This window comes from Mytilus trossulus, chromosome 5 (genome assembly GCF_036588685.1).
Source record: "Mytilus trossulus isolate FHL-02 chromosome 5, PNRI_Mtr1.1.1.hap1, whole genome shotgun sequence".
NCBI classification, from domain to species: Eukaryota; Metazoa; Mollusca; class Bivalvia; order Mytilida; family Mytilidae; genus Mytilus; species Mytilus trossulus.
This window is the reverse complement of record NC_086377.1, coordinates 79,670,908-79,686,689: the sequence shown is the minus strand read 5'-3', so window position 1 is coordinate 79,686,689 and position 15,782 is coordinate 79,670,908. Positions and strand designations below refer to the sequence as shown.

The 15,782-nt window shown below is 31.6% G+C and overlaps 1 protein-coding gene across 1 annotated transcript; it reads left to right on the top strand.

Annotated features, from left to right (window-relative positions):
* Nucleotides 1–1,136: 1,136 nt before the first annotated feature.
* Nucleotides 1,137–11,632, top strand: LOC134718339 (uncharacterized). The gene is made up of 4 exons (XM_063580835.1): nt 1,137–1,199; nt 6,226–7,419; nt 9,541–10,024; nt 10,968–11,632. The coding sequence occupies exons 1-4, from the start codon at nt 1,137–1,139 to the stop codon at nt 11,042–11,044; spliced, it is 1,818 nt and encodes a 605-aa protein (XP_063436905.1). The 3' UTR covers nt 11,045–11,632.
* The last annotated feature ends 4,150 nt before the right edge of the window (nt 11,633–15,782 follow it).

The following is a 15,782-nucleotide window of genomic DNA, read 5'->3' as shown; positions in this document are numbered from 1 at the left end:
AATTCTGATATTTTTGTAATTTCCCATGTCCCGCTAAACTTCATTTCGCTTTTTCACGGCACAACAAAAAATACGCCTCGACAATCCCGAGTCCCGATCAGACCCCCTTATACATACATAATGAATAGTTTACTATGTAGTCAGTAGTCGGGTCAAATACACATGTATATACTTTTAGACGACCTTAGATTCATTTCACAGCGAAAATACTCATTAATATTGAACATTTTAGATCACTTCACATTTAGATTTTATAACTTTTAAAATGAAGACCATATAGATTGAAGATCATTTAATCGAAAGATGATAATTTCTTAATGAGCAACTGTAACCAAGTACTGCATTTTTTTTGCATGCGTCAAGAAACAGTTAAAAGTTAAACTTCTCATCTGGACTTTTTAATTAGTCTGTATACAGGACCTCTTCTCTATTTTGGGATTGAAAAAAAATCTAAAGTTAAAAATGCGGTTTTGAGCCTATTTCTTCTTCTTAATTTGGTAACACGTTAAGCCATTAGTGACACTAATATGGTACATGTATATATATATTACCAATAATAAGGCCATATATTTCGGTGTGTAGAAATACTGCAAAAGACTTCTTAGTGCACTAAGAAGAAAGTTTTTGCATTAAGGACACTAAAACGATGTTTTAAGATCACAGCGAGCATGAATATAAGAGGGTATGATTAAAAACCTCATATCTATAAAGTTAGGTATCAATAGATTTTGTAATTTTGAAGTTAAATGACTTTTTAATAAACGCGTGCCACTCGCCACGTGACCAACGGTTTATTGCAGATTCCCGAATCATCATGTTCAATCAACCTAATCCAATAAACAATTGTCTTTTGATCGTTACTTATTGATTAATCAATGGTTGTTAACCTAACGGTTTAGCGTGGTATAATTCAAGTTTATGAAAGAAAAATAAAAAATAAATTTTGTGTTTTAAAACTTTGCCTTTGTTATATATATTTAGTTTTTAAGGAAATTGCTAAGCAAGCTTTTTTTTTAATTAACAAACTCTATTATTAATATACAAATTGAGAAACAAAGGCTTTTGATATTTTATTTCCTTACTAACAACACAAGAGTTTACATACTATCATTATTCCTTGAAAGACATTTGAGAGTATGTGGTGTCCATGGGGTTCTTCAAAATCCGATTACAGAAGTAATATAGAAAAACTCCAAGAGGTAAAATTATTTTACGTTTTAAAAAGAGAATTATAGAATAAATCATAACTGTCTTCTATGAACGATAACTTTAAACTGGTGTCAATGCTTTTTTTTTTTAACAATTCATCTTTATTTCAACAATTGAAGATGAATACCATTTTATTTTATAATGTAATAAGCACTATGTGCAAGCGCGGATCCAGAGCTTGAAGTGGGGGTTTGGAGGGAGGGGTTATGTGAGAAATGTTTAGAACACTAGAGAAGTTTTCTTGTTATACCAAACCATATGTTTTTCAATAAATGGCACACTTTTTGTTCATCCGGCATATGGTTACTCTAAATAAACTTTTAAGTGTATATATATATATATATATATAATTCTATAAGTTTAATTATTTAATCGAAATATTGATAAATGGCATAGTTCCTGACATTAGAAAAATGAATGAAGTATTGGCAACCTCACTTTTCCGTGAAGTGTTCACAATTATTTGTCTTTTTAAAATTAAAAGGATGAAAAAATCCCAAACTGAAAAGAGTTGAAAATACGGTATTACTTTAGAAGTAAAAAATAGAGCAGACAGAATAAATACGACAGAAACAAACAAATGAAAAAAAATAGAGAACAATTTGAAATACCATATACTAGTACATCTTTAATCAGTATACTAGCAGATTATTCATGGTTCAAGGTTGAGCGAACATGAATTTCTACCGATTATACTAAAGGTGACAATCAACTTTTTGAGGTACGTGTCGAGAAAACATTATAGAAAAGATATGATTTAAAATTATGAAAGGAGTAGGTCCGGTTAGGACCGATTTTGGCCTCAAATTTCAGGTTCATCTGACGAAAGATTTTGACCACTTTTGAAACACTTAAGTGTCTATTTTATTTGATTTATTAGTGTATGTGGAAGATTTTCACTGATTTTGTCATTAAAAACGATCCGATTCAAGCTCAAATATGAAAAATCCAGCAAATATGCCGGAAAATGTCACTTTTCAGATGGTTTTTGCCATTTAGCAGGACTTTATGGTGCCAGTACCCGATATATGTGCCATGCATGTATTGTCAAAAAAGCCCATATTTATGAAGCTGAAGCATTTTACTGTCCAAAAAATAACTAAAAGTTTACTTTTAACAATTTTGTAAAGCTGCTATATTTTGGGGCCTAAAAGGTGTCTTACCGGACCTTCTCCTTTTACAAAGTCTATTTCTATATGCCATATCCTTTGTGACAGTTGTATCATTCCATCAGGTCCTTAGTGCACATTTTTGTTCTTAGTGACGTTACGCACGATATTGCGTCCCAATTGGTAACGTCAAAATTTGACTTTTTACGTTGGCAACCGAGTATACTTTGTTCGTTTTGTTTGTAATCATTTTTAATCGATATGGATACTTCAAAGTCTTGAATATGTATGAAATATTTGCTACTGGTAGATACGCAAGCAAATGAACTTTTCGGACTTCTGATTCGGCTTGTGTTGTATTTTTCTTTATATTTATTGTAACCTTTATTTTTTTGCTCTTTTCCTTTTAGTTTCTTTATCTCTTTCAATATTTAATTCTCTCTGTCTCGGATTTAAAAATTTTCTTTTCTGTAATTAATATTTTACCTATTTATTGACAAATTACCATATGTTTTTTTTTTATTTTAGATAATATTATTCATTTTCTATTTGTATTTGATTATAACTACTTTAATATATTGCAGTTCTTATCGTGGTTTCTGTGATTCTATCTATTTTCGAAATTTGTAATTTGGTTATTTTGTTTTGTCCTCTGATCTTAAAACATGAAATCGAACCGTACTTGTTATTTAAAAACAATGAAATATCGTTCAGATATCATATGATAATACGAACTGCTTTCAAATTCGATGGCATAGGGGGATGATTGGCCTAATGAGTTCATATAAAGTGATAAAAAGCATGGTAATTTTAAGATACGCTCGTGGCGAGATTTGTTCGACTCCGATCCTAGTCGACAGTTATTGCAACTATTTTAACTTAAGGTCGCCTGATGTCCGGCTTCTCCTACCTTTGACGACAGGTCAATAAAATACAACAAATGTCGCTTATACATGTAGTGGTGTTTAACACAAAAACAACGAACAAACTTTTAAAAATAATTTAAAAATACATATATGTATAGCGTCCCGAATCGAAAACGTTCAAAACGTAAGAAAATTACTCAGTGGACAAACTTGCAAGACATTTGTTTTGTTAAAAAACAAAGTCATTTCGTCTTAACAGCTTATCAGAAAGTATGTTATCGTATTGTGGGGTGAAAGCACAATTACGAAAAAGCACTGTTTTATATGCTACACATTGAATATTTAATATAATGACGTTGAAACTGACAGTGTTTTTGTAAAAAGCGGCGAAATTCGTCATTGGACAATCTTGCAAGACATTTTACCGAAGCCAATGCGTTTTTATTTGTGGTGCGAGTGCTGTAAAATTCCGGATTTGAAATGGTCTTTCTAAGCACATTTATAGGAATAATTTATGAAAACAAAATTTTATATCATCTGATATTTTAAAAAGCGATAAATGTTGATAACTTACAATTTTCAGAAACCTGACCATGGCGAGGATTATTCATTTTTGAAAAAATCAGCTTTTACCGTTCGATCAATACAAAAAACAGCAATGCCGTCATAAATTATATTAGACGTTTATCATTCATGCGAACTTTCGTGGATTTTCAAATTTTTAGTAGACCACAAAAATTACCGCAATAGTTATTTTGCAAATAATTTGTTACGTCTGACACGCATATTTTTGACGTTTTGGTAATATTTGTATCCTTATTTGAAACTTTTATGAAAAGTTAAAGAATATTTTTTTTTAATTTTTGGTAACAGAAATACCTGCCTAATCTATGGATATAAATTTCATAAAGCTGAACTATTTAGTTTTCATAGAAGAGCTATTTATTAAATTGCTCGGTCGCATTTCACGGCATTGACGCAATAACGTGCTTATAGTCAGTGCACTAAGGAGGTCCTTTGCGGTGTTTCTACGGACCCCATATATTTGAAGCTGTTCAAAATTCTGTACATTATAGGTACGTGTATCAGATCGGACAATTATTGTCATATATATAAAAAGAATTACTGTATAAGTTATCTAGTATGAAATATGTCCACTGCACCGACCGTGCAAGGGCTATATATATTATATCATGTATATAACCAGTCAATATTAAAAAAAATATGTGGTATGATTGCCAATGAGACAACTATCCACAACAGACCAAAATGACACAAACCTCAACAACTATAGGTCACACAAGGTCGTTAAAAACTTCCATTTGTTGTTGTCCACTGAAAATAAGCTCATAAAAACACGAATCCCCGTTTACTCAATTTCACCTTTATTTGTTAATATTTCTTTATCTTTTTCTTTTGATTTTATCATATCTTTTTTTGTGAAATATTTTGTGTGGTCGGCGAACATGAAATTGCCTCCGATGCTACAAAGAAAATTTGTTTAATGTCATCTGTTGCAATATATGCTAAGTACTACACGTGGACAGGATGTTCCCCAGAAAATAACTTTTACAAAAATGTATGTTTTTTTCGAAAGCAGATTGTGAACGTAAATGGACAGTGACCCCATTTCTTTATTTCATTTTTCTATTAAGTATAAGAAAAAGTTCATTTATAGAAAAATATAGCGAAATCCCAAATTAAACCAAAATATCCTCCCTTAATATGAAAAAAAAATGCATCAACTTTGTATTAGTAGTTTAAGTAGTAGTCTCTTCTCTAACATTGCCTAATTCGAAAGATTTTTTTTACGGATGTCACGATTATAGTTTCCTTTGGTATTGACAGGTTTATCAACATTTCCTTATTTGTCAAAATTATTATTATTCAAGTCACTAGATAGAACGGATTTATGTTCACCATCAATTTGATTTTTGCAATTACTATATACACTTTTTATACGACCGCAAAAAATTAAATTTTTTTTGTCGTATATTGGTATCACGTTGGCGTCGTCGTTGGCGTCCGAAGACTTCGCACTATAACTTAAGTATAAGTGAATAGAAATCTATGAAATTTAAACACAAGGTTTATGACCATGAAAGGAAGGTTGGGATTTATTTTGGAAGTTTTGGTCCCAACAGTTTGGGAATTAGGGGCCAAAAAGAAAAAAAAAGTTTAAGTTCTTAGACCACATTCATTATGTGTCAACTATTTAATCTTAATCCAAATTCAGAGCTGTATCAAGCTTGAATGTTGTGTCTATACTTCCCCAAATGTTCAGGGTTCGACCTCTGCGGTCATTTAAAGCTGCGCTCTGCGGAGCATCTGGTTTCTCTTAGCATGTGTTTGTGTCTGCTAATTTCAATAAGTAGTGTTTTATCACCCATTCTTAATTTTGTCAACTTCCGTTCTTAAATAGTAACAAACTTTTTGCCCCAGTGTTCGATTCTTTATGAATATAAAAAATAAAAACTATCATTAAAAACCCAACAGTATACAGAACACAATGTTCATAGGAAAATTAAAACTGAGCAACATGAACCTCTCTGAAAAACGGTGATTATTGTCAGATGCCCTTGGTGGGTTAACAGATGAAAAACCCATACCATATAGCTGGCTTAAAAAAACATCCCGATTGGAAACATGAAACAATTCAATGCGAAAACTAACAGTCTAAATTATATCATAATAATTTACGAAAGCCAGAGTATTTATACATCCGCTCTAGAAAAAAGACACAGAAAAGTACAGATATGAGAATAGTAATAGTTACTGACAGCCAAAAACATCTCCAGTCTTCACGCTGACTGGCAGCCCTGGCAGCCCAGGCTAGTAGAATTAATTGCACTCGGGCCTGTAAAAATCATATCTACAGGCCAACAGAATCTAACTAAAAAAAATAAAAAAATCAGCTCTGGGCCTGTAGAGTTAATACTTCATCGTGAAGACTGCATCTCATAAGAAATCATGTATCTACGACTGTTTAAGTTAAATGATAATGAAATAATACAATAACACTGTTTTTGTTTTTGCGAAAGGACGAAGAACAATGCAGAAAACGTCTTGAATCCTACACTGATAAAATATTTAAAGATTCCAAGCTTCACCTGAGATCAATTCACCTGATATCCAACACAGAGGATGAAGAAGATGCTTTTGGAAAATTGAGGAATGATATATTTGCCATAGCAAAGAGTAGCGCAAATTGGAATCGAGAATACCCTGTTAAATTTATTCAGATGGAAAAAGCCATCAACTCTGAACTTACGATCGGAAAACAAATAATTTCTTTTGAAAGAGTAAAAGAACTAGGTGAGAAAATACCACTTCCGATAACTGATGACAAGGAGCTTCATCTCTTTCTCAGGTATCAACATGAAATAGGTAACGTGATATTTTTTGAAGACATTCCGTCATACATCATACTTGATCCCCAATGGTTGGCAAATGCCTTTACATGCATTGTTACAGCCCAGCAGTTTCAACTGGAATTACCACACTTACAATGGGACAACTTCAAACAAACAGGAAAGATGGATCCTAAGCTATTGGAAGAAATATTCAAGAAACAATCAGCAGACATGAGAATTCATAAAGAGCATATACTGGAAGTAATCGAAAAGTTTGACATTATCATCTATCCATTGCTACTGAAGGAAAGTGGAAATGTACAAAGGGAGCATAGTTTTTTTTACGTTCCATGCATGCTTCAAACATTAAAAATTAAGGATATTGATGTATTGTTTAACGTTCCAAATGCTAGCAAATCTACATGTTTGTGTTTTGTCTTTAGTTTTTTACCGCCGTATCTAATCAGCAATCTGATTGTCTCTTGTCTACGAGAGTATTCTTTAGCAGTGGTACAGGGCGAGATAGGTCTCTTCAAGGATTGTTGTGTATTCAATATTGACAGAACTGGCTGTGCAAAATTTGTATTAGCAAAGAGTAGTCATATGATTCAGCTGCAAGTATGGCAATGGAATGAAGTAGATACAAAGATTAACCAAGCTGTTTTAAAAATTGTCGAAAGAGAAATCAACAGAATTGTCAACACACGATACAAGTTGAAAACGGTATCTTTAGAGAAAAAATGGAAGTGTGAGAGCACCAGTTTCTCCTTTGACACAGGATTCTTTGAATTTGATCAAGTACATGATGGGGAAAATTATTATTGCAAAGAACATGCGACAACTCATACATATAAAGACTATTGGTCTGGTGAGAAATCAAAGGTAATTTTTCTATTTGCTTTAGATTATTTTCATTTAGTGGGCATAATGACACGATGAAATCCAATTCTTGGTAATTTTTATATTTATTCCTTTGATGTGTACTTGTTGCTTATGTCAGTATCAAGGTGGACTGGTTGTGATAAAAAAAAAAGTATTTGGTCCATTCCCAATTGATATGCGCGACTGTACCACCTATTGATCTACTATCAGTTCCATTTACAAAATCGTGCGTGATTTTGTTTTCTTCAAAGAAATGCACGTGTTGTTTTGTTAATTAAATGCTTGTCATTTTGTATCTTACTTTTTTGTATCAGTAAAGATAGTTGAGTTTTTAAGATCGACTTTGTCTAATTCGTTATCAAAGTTCCAGGATTATAATTGAGTACGCCAGACGCGCGTTTCGTCTACCTAAGACTCATCAGTGACGTTCATGTTCAATTTTAAGAGGAAAACAACGAAACTTTTATTTTACAGGAAATGTACGTAAAAACCCGACCAAATTCAAACATTTGTGTAATCCACACTATAACTTATAATTTAAAGCTCACCTAACCGTATTCCGATCAGAGACAGAGTTTTCATTGATAATCTTGAATATTAAAAAGTCGTGTGTTGTTCTTATGTGTCTTCTTTTTCTGTTTGTTCAGAAGGATTTGTTCAATTTGTTCATTCACTATCGAGGGTTATAATTCATATTCAGACGCAACACATAAAAAGTGACCAAAAAGGTATCGCATGAGAGAAGCTAAAACACATACACACTTTTTACATTTTTTGTGGGACCTACATATAAAATTAATGTTGCATTGTAAATGTGTGAATAGCTTTTCATAGATTAAGGAACAATTTGCGAAAAAAATACAGGTTACCCTAGGGTCTTCATCGATTCATATTTCTGTTCCTGGTTGAAAAACAAATAACATGACACGAAAAAATATCACGAAAAGCGAAAGTAAAACAGTTGAGTTATATCTATTTATATCTATTTAAATGTGTGAAATCAGAAATGAACTTTCAGATAATTTACAGCCAGCCTACAGGCTCCACGCCTACACCTGACAGTTTTTTTAAGTGCCTCTTTTTTAAGCATGTTAAGTGCTTTCCTAAAATTAATGTGATCGTCTACAGGATTAACGCTGCATAACGAAATTTATTAATGTGATTTTTAAGCAAATTATCCATCCTATTTTACTTGTTTATGATCGTATCATACTATGCTATATGAAAAATAAAGAAATGTTACTGACCGGTATGTTGCTATTATATTCTGAGTTGTTTTATGTATGTTCAAGGCAGAAGTAATGCAATGCATGTAATAATGCATCTTCAATCAATTGAAGAGAACGCCATGTTTACTTGGTTGTGTTGAATATCATAGCAGCTTGAATAGCCCCTATGTCCTAAATATCTATCTTTGTCGAACAACATACTACGTAGCTAGCTCATTTAAACAAAAATGCTCGACTGTAAAATAATTGTTGAATGGAAATACTTCTAGTATATCTTTAAGAACATTGTGCTTTGTACAAATCTCGCATGCTTGCAATGATATATATATGTATATCTTTTTTTATAGTTTTTTAATTATTCAATAAAATTTGACGTAATTTTGAATATTCTGACGTCAACATGAATTGTCTGTCTATCATTAATTCTGGGTTCTATCCTTTTTCACTGTCCTGGTGTATTTACTGCCTTGACCATGTTTGTCTGTCTATCATTAATTCTGTGTTCTATCCTTTTTCACTGTCCTGGTGTATTTACTGCCTTGACCATATTTGTCTGTCTATCATTAATTCTGTGTTCTATCCTTTTTCACTGTCCCGGTTTATTTACTACCTTGACCATATTTGTCTGTCTATCATTAATTCTGTGTTCTATCCTTTTTCACTGTCCCGGTGTATTTACTGCCTTGACCATATGTGTATGTCTATCTACCTGTTAATAGATGGCAATTATATAGCATTAGTTTGTATCATTACATATTTGTATGTCTATCTACCTGTTAATAGATGGCAATTATATAGCATTAGTTTGTATCATTACATATTTCATTGATATTAATAGATGGCAATTATATAGCATTAGTTTGTATCATTACATATTTCATTGATATTATAGGCTCCCGTTAGATTAAGTAGTGAGGAACAGAATTACGTCAGAATGTCAAAGATAGTTCTAGAGGTATTATCAGGCGTTTTATACGATCGCTTATTCTTAGATACAAAGACTGGAGAAATACTTGATCGTAAAAAGTTGGACATAACAGAAATGTGTAAGAAATATTGTGCTTTAAAAATAAACTTTCCAAGTCAAGGCTTTAGGAAAATAGAAAAGGTTGACGAGATTTCTACCACTGAAACTACTATTGGTGACGACATTCAACGGATACGTGTGATCAGAAATGAAATGCAGCATTCTTCTGTCTTTGCATTAGATGACGCACGATACAAAACACTAATCAAAATAGTTCGTGCTATGCTAACTAGATTTGATCAGTGTAACAATCCAGCAGGTGAATCCTACGTAAAACGATTAGACGAAATCAGGAAAATGGAATTAGAGACCAGGAGTTTTGAAGAGATAAAAGAACGAATGAAAGCAGGTAACTTAAGTGATATCTTTTTCATGTTTGAAGTACAGGAACAAATCCTCAATCTTGAAAGACAGATAACACCACGCTCAAAAAGAAATCGATGAAAAAGAGTACAACAGTAAAATATTACTACACAAAACAGTAAAACTAATGCTTTGAAGCCATAAAAAAACGTTCTCCTTCGAGCTCGGCTATTGACGATTACGATCGGAAAACGTGAATACAAAAGTTTATCCTGTTTACATTTCTTTGTTAATAAAGGTAGATAAACTTTCAATTATAATAAGTCTCGTCAGATAATATAATACTTTTCTAAAACTATTAGAAAAATGCTTGCTTTTATACAGAAAAGACAAATAGGAATGCAAGTATACAAAACCAAATATATCAACCCCGAATTTAGAACACCTAACCATTTGTATGCATGATGTGCTTGTCATTTGTGTGACGTTTTGTATAATATGTGTAGATAGTGTCCATTACATTACCTCCTAATCAAAACAAATGTTCTTAAACAGCTATTAGATATATCTAGACTTAAAAATGTCAAAGTGAAAACAAATCGATATTTACGACTTGTGTTTTATACCTTGTTGATCTATTTCACATATTTTGAATTATTGTATTGTATCTTTCGACGTAAATATGCTTCAGACATGTATATTATGTATACGATTTAACTGTAGTTCAACATCATTTAGATGCATACAAAATATGACAACATCCGGAAAAATCAAACAAATACTTAAACCAAGTCTGCATCATCAATTCAAAATTAAAATGAATAATAATACATACAACACATCATCTGGATAAAGCGAACACAACTAAGTTATTCTTCATATTAAGGTAAACGATTGTTGCTCTAATTAGGTACATTATGTTATCTCAGTATCGGATGCAAACACGTTTTACAAATGATTTTTTGACGGAATTTCTTTTATTTTTTCAGGATTGATAGAACAGAGAGAAAAGATTCATGCAGTTGTCGATAGTGTGGTATCTGATGCTTTGAACGATATTTGTTAACTCATTTTTGGTATTCACCATTTGCGGTCAATGGGATAAATATTGAATATGTGAAAAATTGGCATAATGAAAAATGTAATGAACTACTCAAACTATAATTTACTAATTAAATTGACAAAAAAGTCAATGGTAAACAATAAATATAAACAAGAAGATGCGGTTTGAAAACTCTCCATTCGAGTTCCAATGTAATAAAAGTTAACTATAGGTCAAAGTACGAAGCCGGGGCGCACACCAATCAGCAAACTATAAATTATAGTGTAAAACCATTCATACAGGACGACCGAGGTCTTATTACAGAGACACACATATGAACCAAACCAACAAACCACATCTGTGGAATAATAGGTTACTGACCTAGGACAAGCGCATACAAATGCAGAATGTGTTTGATATATTAACTAGTATTTCAAGATAAGTTAAAACATAGCTGTTAATCATAAAGTTAAATCATCAATTTGTTTTATCATTAAAAGAAAGCTTCGTGTCGAAAGTTGTGAAATCAAGGTAACATTTTTTGGAACAGTTCATTAAAGAATAAGTGTCTAGCTGGCTAGTTTTGTCATTTTCATAAGGTGAGCGTACTGATATAATACCAGTTACATGTAGACACCATTTGAAGCAATAATTTCAATGTCCAACATTCTTAACATATTGACCAAATTACTTATTAACTTCAGTTTTACATATTTAATCAATCAATCAATCAACATTGTGTCATTTCAACGCAAAGTAATCAATTTACTTTGCGTTGAAATGACACAATGTTGATTGATTGAATGATTGATTGTTAATTGCTAAACGTACGGTGGCAAATGTTTCATGAATGTTCAGGACAAAAACAAAATAACAATGAATACCACCACAGCTCCTGTAATAGAAGCCGTCTGGGATTAAGGTCAGAGAAATTTACCTGTAAGGGTGTGTATTATACTGGTAAAGATGGTTTACAAACAATAACATAAAAATTTATTCAACTAAACATAGATTAAGGGATTAAGGTCAGTGAAATTTAGACAGCCACTGGAAATTACCTGTATAGGTGTGTATGATACTGGAAAGATGATTTATGAGCAATAAAATAACAATGTATTCCACTATACTTTACTATACTAGACGAAGACTTTGCATAAAACAAGATCATTTTTCATATTTATTTATATAATTATCATTAGATTGCATTCTTTCTTAACCGTGATCGATAAAGTTTAAAATCGTTGACTCTCCAACTTTTTTTTTTGTTTGTTAAATGACTACATGGAAATTCTGCGAAATTATCAAGTCTGAATCCGCCTTTTAGCTCACATGGCCAAATAGGCCAAATTTACTAACCACAACCATCATTCGGCAAAATACAAGTTTTGACTATTACTTTGAATACCGTTATAAAAAGAGAAAATCTGACAAGAACTGTTCAGAATGTTAAGCTTTATCAATTGTCACAACTGTCAGACGACTTCCTTTAGGAGTTGTTGCACTTAAAACAATGATAAATGTTTCTATTTGTTTGTCATGATTTCTTTTTATCTTGAAAACAATAATAATAGATAGAGAGAAACTTTAAATAGCAAAAATGATATAGCACGACATGTTCTACAAATAATTCTAAAAAGGTCAAAATCGTCAGTCGACTCCTTATTCGAGTTATCTTAAAAGTCATAAAAGATAGACAAATGATAGATAGAAATTGAAATAAACGAAAATTATCTAAAGTCTAGCACTGGAGATGCAAAGTCTAGTGCTATAGATATACATGCATAATGCATCCGTTCTATCAATTTTACTAGCCGTTGGGTTATCTTTTTTTTTTTCAAGTATTTGAAAGTGTTTGAGATAATATCAAGTATCAAAAACTCCCAGCATATGTTGGGCCTGTTCAGAGTCAGGCTATGTACACCATGTGTTTGTTGGTGTTTTACCTAAATATTTTAAAATTTGTGCATGATTTTGTATTTTAACCTTTTTAATCGAGTGTTACTGATAATTGTTGTGTAAACGAAACACACAACGGCGTATACAATGATAAGCTTGGAATCTTTTATGAGTTGTTTTTCTGTGTTGCACGTCTGTTTTTTTATTTAAGAATTAAATGCTTCTTTTTGTAAATTTCAGAAGCGCTTCATACTAAAAATGTGCGCACGGTCAACGCTTTTACAACCCTATAAAGTTACAAAAAGAAGCATGCAACACTTATAACTACATTTTTTAGCTATTATCATGAAAACACGAATTTTATAAATTTTGTATTTTATTCACCTGTGCACTTTATTGTGGGACCACGTGCTATCATGAATGAACAAGTTTTATTGAGTGATAAAATTGCTTACGGAATAACACGTGATGTGCAGTTAGCCAATCCAAATAAAGTATTACAGTGAAACATACATCTAATGTAATTATTAAAGAGAAGTCGAGGTTGTAAGTTCAAATGGCAATATTTTTGGCAGTTCTACAACATGTAACTTTTCATTTCATCAGCAATATCAATATTTGTACAGTTATTCATTTTCTTCAACTAATTCGTTTATTCATTTATCAGCTATTTTTATTGGTACTGTGTGAACACATGTTTTATATATTCTATAATATTGTCAGAAAAGGTGTTGCAACAGTTACAATAATCCCATAATAATAATTTCATACATAATATATTTTTTCTTGTATTCAATCATTCCAAACGTGTAAATAAAAGTCTTTTGCCAAATTTAGTGACTTTGTACATATCTTGAAAAATTAAGATTTACAAATTTAACATGTCATGGTATTATTGTGTTTTTTTTTATTTTGTTATTTTATCACTATTTGTCTAAGTAATGTCTCCTACTTGTGTATATCTGTATGTATTTTTGATGAGTACTTATGTAAAAAAAAAAAAATGTTCTTGTTCTAATTTATTTGCCGAAAAATCAAAGCAACATCAACACACGTTGAACCTGACAGGCCAACCTATTACAGCAACATCGACACGTTGAATCTGACAGGCCAACCAATCACAGCAACATCGACATATTGAACCTGACAGGCCAACCAATCACAACAACATTGACACATTGAACTTGACGGGCCAACCTATCACAGCAACATCGACACGTTGAAGCTGACAGTCCAACCTATCACAGCAACATCGACACGTTGAACCTGACAGGCCAACCAATCACAACAATATTGACACGTTGAACCTGACAGGCCAACCTATCACAGCAACATCGACACGTTAAACCTGACAGGCCAACCTATCATAGCAACATCGGCACAAAAAGCAGCATATTCGTACATGTAAAATAATGAGTAAAATAACATACATACCGAACTGAAAGGAAAATTCGAATCGGAAAGTTCCTTATAAAACTGAAAATTCAAAGCTCATGCACTTAAAACGATGGAACACAACTGTCATATATTCGTACTTGGTTCATGTATTTCCTTATAACGGACTGCAATAAATTTTGATACTCTGCAATATTCGTTCTCAAAATGGATTGTTTTGAATCATTGCAAATTGGCTAAAATTCTATGTTTTTTGCCTGAAATCTAATGAATTTCTTTTTGTTTAGAGAAATTGCATCAAACTTTTAAATACTACAGCTTAATTCAATTTTTCTTAGAAAAAAAAAGACAATTCTCAGCTACCTTCAAATTCTTCCTGCAATAACAAAAGAAAATAAATAATATACATACTAATATTTTAGCATTTCCCTGTTCTAAGTCATATTGTACTTTTAAATTTATACAATAAACTAAATTTTTAGCCTTCTGAAATCTTACATTCAAAACTCAAGGCTAAATTTTTAGCTTTCAAAGATTCTCAATTAAATGTAATCGGCTCGAGTTTTAACTATAAATTTGATCAGTTTGAACAAAAACAGTTGATACATGAAAAAAATGCTAAAGTTTTAGTAAAAAAAAATAACATGTTGATCGCAATGCAATATAGTAAATTGTAAATTATAAGCCTGGTACCTTTGATAATCGATTTTGGAGATGAAATTTAGCGACTTTAGCGATCATTATTTTGATTTGATCACGAAAATCACGAGTAAGAGTTTACATTTAAGTTTTGAAACAAGCACTAGAATTGAATGTCCTACAACATTCATAAACTGTCATCAACATGTAGAATAGTTTATCATTATTATACTAATCGACTTTTGGTGGGATTTTATTTCTCAATCTGTAGGTAGTATGTGGTTTTGGTAGGATTGATATTCTTTTCGACATTTTGAGATTGCCTCAGGCATCAGCAACCTCTTCAATACTATAAAACTATAGTTTGTACCAGGCAGTATATATATTGTACATATGCCTCATTCAATGTAAAGCGCTAGAAATTAATAGAAATGTACTCTTTTGTAATTTAAGTGATATAGTTCCATCTTTTGCTAATATGTGTGAACAAGATAAGTTTAGTTTCATTCTGAAAAGTAATGATAAAGACATTAGTACTGTAAGTGTAGCTGGAATAAGCGATATGTATGATTTGAACATTCATTTAAAGCAAAAATAATGTTGTTAAGAACTTTTATAGTATTAATGCTAATTGTTAATGGCTTGAATTAATAATTTTGTATGAATAACACCTCCACGCAATGTAAATATAAAATATGTATCTCTTATCATTGAGAAAATATGTTTGGTTTGGTTTTTTGTTTTTGTCTGTTTGTTTGTTCATTTTTGTATTTGTATTTGTATTTTGTAAATGTCGGCTGGTATCATTTCTGTATAGGAATTTACACCAATA

What these genes read in the sequence shown, in the direction of transcription:
- LOC134718339 (XM_063580835.1), top strand. Translation starts at nt 1,137, where the DNA reads ATGTGGTGTCCATGGGGTTCTTCAAAATCCGATTACAGAAGTAATATA. An exon ending in ATATAGAAAAACTCCAAGAG is followed by an intron (nt 1,200 to 6,225) that starts GTAAAATTATTT and finishes TTTTTGCGAAAG; the next exon opens with GACGAAGAACAATGCAGAAA. An exon ending in GGTCTGGTGAGAAATCAAAG is followed by an intron (nt 7,420 to 9,540) that starts GTAATTTTTCTA and finishes TTGATATTATAG; the next exon opens with GCTCCCGTTAGATTAAGTAG.